We start from the raw sequence: 8609 nt of genomic DNA on the forward strand, positions 1-8609 counted from the left end.
GTTGCAATACATAATGAATACTTTCTGTAAATTTTCAAATAAAAATGTAAAAGACTTTGCTACAGTCCAAAAAAAAAAAAAACCCTCGAGTAAAAATGGAAGTAAGAACGAATCCACTTCGAAAATGACTGTACATTTCTTGAAAATGCAACAATATGTTGAATATGACCAAAAATCCATCAAAATATGATCTATCATGTAGAAATGGTCAATATGCCCTTAAAAAGAGCCTTAACTTAATTAGTTTCTCCATAATATGAATTTCTATATGTTTGGGGAACACATCACCCTTATCCAAAAAAATATGCTAAGTCATGAAAATCCTAGCCTTAGTGATCATTATTAAACAGAGAACCTAGATTGATGGAAAAGAACATTACACTAAGAAAGGGTAAACTCAAACATTCGTGACAATTCTTATAAGCATCGAACAGATTTATACGTACTAGAGAAGTGTAAGAATGTAGACAGACATATATATATATATATATATATATATATATATATATATATATATATATATATATATATATTATATACACACACACACAAAATATGGAATTAAATACGGACTTGCATTTGTGAAAATGGCAATTTTCTTTACGCAAGAGGCTCACCTAGCTACATAAAATGCATTAGGCTTACATGACATAACTGCAATGCAAAATCCAAATACAAAACGTGCTTTTTTTCTTGTTACCAAAACAATGGATAATCAAACTTTATTTTAAGTGCTAAATCGTGAATCTCCAACTGTTCCAAATGGACTCAAAAGTGCGTTGAATATAGCATGAGGTAATGGGAGTATATTTAAAATATGACTGGATTTCATAGCGAAAGCTTCAGCTTGAATCAGGCCCGTAGCCAGGATTTTTTTGAGGGAGGGGCCAGATCCGTGTTTATCTGTGTGTGTGGGTGTGTGTGGGTGTATATATGTAAATATATATATATATATATATATATATAGACACACACTCATATACAGTGGTGGCTATTTGAGGTACCTGGGGGCAGTTGCCCCCGTACCAAGGCCTCTTAATGTTTGTCTACCGAGAGAAAATAAATGTCCTTGTCCTCCTCCCCTTTCCCAGTTTTCGCACCCAAACGGCGATACGGGTCAGAAGTATTCGGATAGTTCCGAGTTTCGCAAATTAAAAATGTTTTCAAATTTCCTTCATTTTCTTATACCAGAACCATTGAACAGAAACAATTCTATATTTAGAAAATAATACATTTATAAATTCAATTATGCATATTAGCAATTCTTATTACAATAAAGAGTTCTAGATGTGAGTTAACCCATAGCCCGCTACGATCCAAAAAAGAGAGAGAGAGATACATTTTCACCTGGTAGCCAGTAGCGGCGATGGGGTGCCAAGACTGGAGGTCAAGGACAATTTACTTTTTCTTAGTACACAAGTTTCAGTTTGAGTTTTTGCTTTAGGTCCACCTTTAAGCACAGATAGGCTAATTGGGACTGGACCTACAGTTTAAAGTGGGATCCAAACCACTATGTGCCTCCACTGGGTTTGGGTAGACAAGGCTTAGCATTAAGAGGCCATAGTGCAGGAGCAAAAGTGGAAATAGTGGGGAGAGTGGCACCTGCCCTCCATGCCCTCCAATCGCCACCACTGCTAGTAGCTTTGCATCAATGGTTATCAAACTAAAAGTACCCAATATCGCAGTCTGCAGACTTCTGGATACTGCTTCTCTGCACAACAAACACATTCATTTATGCAAGGGCAAAATTGAAATTTTTACAAATTTGAAAAATCGTCGATATTATTTTCTTAGCTTTTTATAGGTTCACATTTAACATTTAACCTTCCCTGGGTACGGGCCTGCTTGAATTCTCTATTGTTGACAAGAATGTTACAATGATATGATATGATATGATTTATTTAATTCCTTTGACCATTGTACAGTGGTTGTTTTCCACACATGGTATGGAACATGTCAGCACATTACAGTTAATAATTATTTTCAAATAGGTACAAGTGTGAAGATATTATACATAACATTTAAGAAACATTGATTACATTATAATTGATTCTCGTTGTTCTTGCTGTTAGATGCAAGGTTTACAGTAATTTACATACATATAATAGATAAAATTCAATACATGCTTATACATGTCCTAGGAGTTCATTTAGGATGTTACAATTTGCAATTTATTGTCAGGTACTCTTTAACAGAATAAAAACAATGATCTAATAGATATTTTTTTACATGCTTTTTATATGAGGTAGCTGATTGTATTATTTTTATGTCACTTGGAAGGTTATTGAAACAGTGAACAGCCATGTATTTAGGTCCTTTCTCAAATAATGTGGTGTTGTGTGATGGTATTGTGAGGTTGCTGCCATTCCTTGTATAATATTTATGTGAGGAGTTGTTACATTTGAAGGAATCTAAGTCAGTTTTTACATACATCAGCAGATGAAGTATATACAAGCATGGTGAGGGTAATATGCCTAAATTTTTAAACAGTCTTCTGCAGGGTGTATTTCTCTTAGCTCCTGCTATTATTCTGACAATTTTCTTTTGCAGCACAAAAATTTTATTACTATTAGTGGAATTTCCCCAGAAGATTATACCGTATGTTAATAAAGATTGAAACATGGTGTAATATAGTATTTTCAATGTTTCTAAGTTTGATATTGTTTTTAGTGTATTAATGGCAAATATAATTTTACCTAGTTTTGCGGAAAGGTGATCTATGTGTGGGTCCCATTTTAAGCTTTCATGAATCCATACTCCCAGGAATTTGACTGTTTTAACGTGATTTACTGTCATATTATCTAATGTAACATTTGGTTCATTTATCATTTTATTCCTTGTGTGATGGAAATTGACAGCCACAGTTTTGCTGCTGTTTAATACTAAATTATTGTCAGAAAACCATTTGCTGAGTATATATGGTATATACATTGTTTACTGTCAAGATTTAAAATAAACACAGTACAAACGATCAAAATACAGATGAACTGTAAACCTTTGGTATTTAACACAGGAAAAGAAAATGCAGCAATAGCATGCAAATGGAATACATTGCGGAAAATGTTTGAAAATATGAACATTATATGTAACAGTTAGTAAAATATGTTCCAAAAGCTAATATATGTTAAAACGTGGATAATAAAAACAGCATTTTTGGAGCTTACGAGTTGCAAAGATAATACAATAACATTGATTTTAGCATTATGTATTCACATATATATCCGTTCCCTGCTTATAAGCTATAAACTTATGCCATTATTTATTAGTTTATGAAAATGATACACGTTTCGTCTGCAAATAAACATCAGTTTATAATAAATTCTTCACCCGTTAATGCAGCGTCCTGATACTTTGTTCTCATAGACCTGCCAACCCTGATTACGGTGGACGAATATTGGAAGAAACAGGTTATGTTAACCTTGCCCCAGATTCTATACACCTCTCTTCCCATTTCGTCGAAGGGTATCGCTCTTTTTGTTGAACTTTGGTCTCAAAACGCATTGCCGAATGCTATCTTCTTGTTTCTGACGCTTCTAGCTTCATGAATCTCCTGTTGTTCCTGCGAACAGATTTCTATTGACTGAAACTACGTTCAATATCGCATGCAGACAGTGGCGCAGAAACGGGGGGGGGGGGGGGTAATGTAACTTCAATATAACTTTATATATATCCAGTATATCGTCCATTGAGATGCAAATGTTCTATCTCCAAATTGTAAACATATCGAGAAATTAGGATTCAATTGCTCTGATGCCTACCTACAACCAATATTGTTATATTAACAGATATTAACAGACAAGAATTTTGAATAATAGTGGAATCCAATCAGTTAATTGATTTCCAAATATATGAATTATTTATTATACTTTGCTACCGAATGACAAATTTATAATGAAATTGTTTCATCTCCATCTCGTTTCCAGAATGCAACGTTGTATCTTGGGCCTCCCCGATGGCGCAGTGGTAGCGTCGTCGCCTTGTAATCAAGGGGTCCCGGGTTCGATACCCGGTGGAGGCATAAGTGGTTCGGATCCCACTTTAAACTGTAGGTCCAGTCCCGATTAGCCTTAATGTGCATAAAGTGGACTTAAAACAATAAATCAATCAATCAAGCAAGCAACGTTGTATCTGGTAGAGGGAACTCTGGCACACTCAAATCAAAGCTAATGTTAAGTGCAATTGTTCTATCTGAAATTTCAATAATCAATTACAGCATAAATACCTAACGAAACAACTTTTTTTAGAGAGGCTTCAATACATCAGCCTTTACAATGATACAAACTTTCAGTGGAATGGTGACAAAGGTCCAATAAATATATCATGTCAAACTTTAAAGGGCTCTCCTGAAAAAAATAAAAATTGGACATAGAACATTTACATTCTTAGTGGACGATACATAAAGCCCGAATCCCACCACTGAGCCACTGGTGCAAATGTTCTCCATGAAGGAAGCCCCGGAGGAAAAAAACAAACAAACAATGGGACTGCCTCAAAACGCCGAGAAGATTTTCAAAATCGCTCACTTAGCCCTTCTTAAAGGGATGAAATGCTCTTTTTGATGTCCGTAGCAATGTCCGTTTCCAGAGGTAAAAAAATCGTGCATTGTTTCTCACAGATCAATAACACACAGATCAATCAATTCCTTGTTAGAAAATGTGCATCAAACAAGAGTGACATCTAGATAGGAAGATTCAGTCCAGATATAGATATTGGTACTCAATAAGAAAATATCTTCACCGTGGCCGTTGTAATAAAATGTTTAGATCTATAGCAATTATTTCCAGTTTGCCAAGCTTGTTGCTGACCGTGGAAACGGACGTTGCTGCGCTAGGGAACTTAAATAAAGGTTATTTTCATCCCGAAAACTACGATGAGTTATAGCCTATTTGAATTTTTGTATTTCAAAATATAGGAGTCAGAATGTATTACAAAGGCAAGGTAGGACTTTGCGGGGAATAACAGAAAACAACAATTTTTAAAAATGTGAAAATGACAAATGTAGTATGTTTTAAGAAAGTATACAATAATATTTTGAATATTTGTATAATAATAGTGCCCGTACACACATAACGTTACGTTCTAAACTTTTCAAAGAAGCCAACGTATTTACTCGTTTCCCTACCTCCAATCATACATGCCGATATTTTCAAAGATATTAAGAGCATTGAGAAACCCAAAACGTGGCCTACAGTCAACTCCATAGTCCATATATACTCATTTCCACGTCCACACATCCTTACACTTCCGTTTTCTTTTCAATATGTATAACTTACTTGACTTGACTTAATTCCTTTCGTTCCTATTGGAACATAGGGCATCCACGAAGTGTCTCCATCTCGCTCTATTGCATGCGATCTTCTTCATTTCTTTCCAACTTTTCCCCTGTTGTTTTCCTTCTTCTTCGACAGTACGTCTCCATGAGCTTTCGGGTCTTCCCCTTTTTCTAGCACCTTGAGGGTTCCAGTAAAGTGCTTGCTTTTCAATTGTGTTGTCTGCTTTCCTTAGTGTGTGTCCTATCCAGTTCCATTTTCTTCTTTTAATTTGGTTTTTAATCTGGTCTTCTGATGCTCGTATCCAAAGTTCTTGATTTGTGATTACTTCTGGCCAATGTACATTTAATATTCTCCTGAGACATCTGTTAATGAAAACTTGTAGTCTATTTGTGATTTCAGTTGTGACTTTCCAGGATTCTGCTCCATACAGCAATACTGATTTAACATTGCTTCTAAAAATCTTTAACTTTGTTTCTGTAGTTATAATCCTACTTTTCCATATTGGGTAGAGTTGTACAAAGGCCCCATTTGCTTTCTTGATGCGTTGTTTTACATCATGTTCTGCTCCTCCATTTGTTGCAACTACACTTCCTAAGTAGGTAAAATTGTCTACATCTTCTAATATTTCATTTTCTAATTGAATGTAATCTTGGATTCTTGCATTTATTCGCATTGTTTTAGTCTTTGATTTATTTAATGTCAGTCCGAATTTTTTAGCTTCTACAACCAGATCTTCCAATTTAGTTTTTGCATCTCTATAATATTCTGACAACAGACACACATCATCGGCAAAATCAAAATCTTCTAATCTATCCATAAGGCCCCATTGCATTCCTCTTCTTTTTCCCTTTACAGTTTCCCTCATTACTGTATCTATTACGAGAAGAAAAATAAGAGGCGACAGAATACATCCCTGCCTCACTCCAGATTCTGTTTCGAAGGGTTCTGTAACATCTCCTTCATGAATAACTTGACTCTTGTATTGTCGATATGACTCCTGAATTATCCTTATTATCTTAAGTGGTATTCCAAACTTCTGTAATATTTGCCACATTTTTTCCCTTGTTATAGAATCAAAGGCTTTCTCAAAATCTACAAAGATGGTATACAATCTAGTATTCCATTCTATGCATTGCTCAATGATAATCCTTAATGTACAGATTTGATCTGTGCAGGATCTACTAGAACGAAATCCTGCTTGCTCTCTCCTAATCTTGGCTTCTACTTTATCTTGAATGCGATTTAATATAACCCTAGTTAGTATTTTACTTGGGACCGATAACAGCGTGATTCCTCTCCAGTTATTACAATTTGTCATATCGCCTTTTTTTGGAATTTTTATTATAAGACCTCTTTTCCAATCTTCTGGCATTTTCTCTTTTTCCCAAACTGCCGCCAACACTTCATATAATATTTCTGCCATCAAGTTCACATTTACCTTCAAAATCTCTGGTGGAATTTGGTCTATTCCAGCTGCTTTCCCATTCTTTTGTTGCTTAAGTGCTAGTTTGCTTTCCTGAATTGAAGGAGGAAGGTCTGAGATTCTCATCTCTGTACGCTCTTCATTTTCTTCAGTTTCTTCAGCCTCACTCTCTATTTCTCTCGTTCTGTCATTTTCTCTGATGTTCCTATTTAATACCTCTTCAAAGTGTTCTTTCCATCTCTTCATTTGTTCTTGTTTATCCGTTAACAGCCTGCCATTCTTATCCTTGACTGGTATATTTTTCTTAAATTGTCGCTTTGATAGTAAGCGTGTTGTTTGATAAAGTTGTTTTAAATCACCCTTACTTGCTGCTTCCTCTGCTACTCTTGCTTGCTGTTCTATCCAATTGCGTTTATCATTTCGAGCACTCTTCTTCACTTTTCTATCAAGCTCTTTATATTGTCTTTGTAGCGAACTCTTTTGGGTTCTTGTTTTTGCAGTGTTTAATTCTTCCTTCTTCATTTTTCTAGCTTTAATTTTATCCCATGTGTTCGTTGACATCCAGTCTTTCTGATTACTTTCCCTATATCCTAAAATGTTTTCACTTATTTCTATCAAATTATTCTTGGTCTTCTTCCACTTTCTCTCTATTGTATCCTCTTCTCTTTCTTCTATATCTTCATCTCGCTCCATTTGTAAACCTTCAAACCTGTTCCTAAGTTCCAATACAAATCTATTTCTTGTATCTTTATCATTTAACTTTTTCAAATCAAATTTCTTTCCCATTTTTGAAAACTTTTTACATGCTGCCATTATCCGAAGTTTAAAGACTGCAATTACCAAGTGGTGATCACTACCAATATCGGCTCCTCTTTTATTTCTTACATCTAGAAGGGATCTTCTCCATTTACGGGTAATGCAAACATGGTCAATTTGATTTTCTGTCACATGATCAGGTGATACCCATGTCACTTTATGGATATCTTTGTGGGGAAAAACAGTTCCACCTATGATCAGGTCATTTTCTGCACAAAGATCAACAAATAACTGGCCATTTTCATTCATTTCCCCCAGTCCATGTCTACCCATAATATGCTCTATTCCTTCATTATCTGATCCAATTTTTGCATTTATATCTCCCATGAAGATACATATGTCTTTCTTATTATGTACCAGTTCTTGGTGCAATTTTGAATAAAATTCCATTTTTTCTGTTATGTCTGAAACTTCTGTTGGGGCATAGCATTGTACTATTTTAATATTTCTCACCTTTGCTTTGAACTTAGCAGTTATAATTCTTTCAGAAACAGGGTTCCATTCCAATAAGCTTTTCTTTGCTATCTTACTCAAGAGAATACCTACACCATCCCGATGTTGTTCCTCCTCTTCTCTTCCTGAATATAGGAATGTAAATCCATCTTTAGTTCTCATCTCTCCAAATCCTTTCCATCTTGTCTCACTGATCCCCAATATGTCCAACCTGTAGGCCTGCATTTGGGCTACTGCTTGCTGAAGTCTACCACTCTCTCTTAAAGTTCTCACATTCCAACACCCAATTCTCGTTTTCCCTTTCATGCCAAAAGTCGTCATCTTAGAGTCAGTCCGGCTATTCTTCGTGGATGTTTCTTTAATAGTGGAATTTAAGGTGTGCGGGTTATTAACCCACAGCACCCGATCTTGGTGGTAGGGCTGCTACCTAGACCTCCAAGCAGGACGATTTTCTGTAGGGGTTTTCTCCCTTAACCTTTGAAGATCCCTCTTCACCACAAGGCAGTGGTTTTCTCTTCATTACTCCCAAGAGAATGGGTTGCCTCTTCCGCCGTACCGAAGGATTCCTTCTCTGCCGCATCTGCCGTTGAGGACTTCGCCGTAACCCTGGCAAGGGGCCCTTACATGGTACTATCAGCCGGAGC

At 35.8% G+C, this 8609-nt stretch overlaps 1 protein-coding gene across 1 annotated transcript; it reads right to left on the reverse strand.

Annotated features, from left to right (window-relative positions):
- Nucleotides 1–3490: 3490 nt before the first annotated feature.
- LOC145990535 (uncharacterized) lies at nucleotides 3491–8286 on the reverse strand. The gene is made up of 2 exons (XM_083126228.1): nucleotides 6712–8286; nucleotides 3491–3559 (listed from the first exon to the last, which is right to left on the reverse strand). Exons 1-2 carry the CDS (start codon nucleotides 8284–8286, stop codon nucleotides 3491–3493), a joined length of 1644 nt encoding a protein of 547 aa, XP_082982354.1.
- Nucleotides 8287–8609: the final 323 nt, after the last annotated feature.

The sequence above is a fragment of the Lepisma saccharinum genome, chromosome 7 (genome assembly GCF_977018435.1).
Source record: "Lepisma saccharinum chromosome 7, izLepSacc3.1, whole genome shotgun sequence".
NCBI lineage: Eukaryota > Metazoa > Arthropoda > Insecta > Zygentoma > Lepismatidae > Lepisma > Lepisma saccharinum.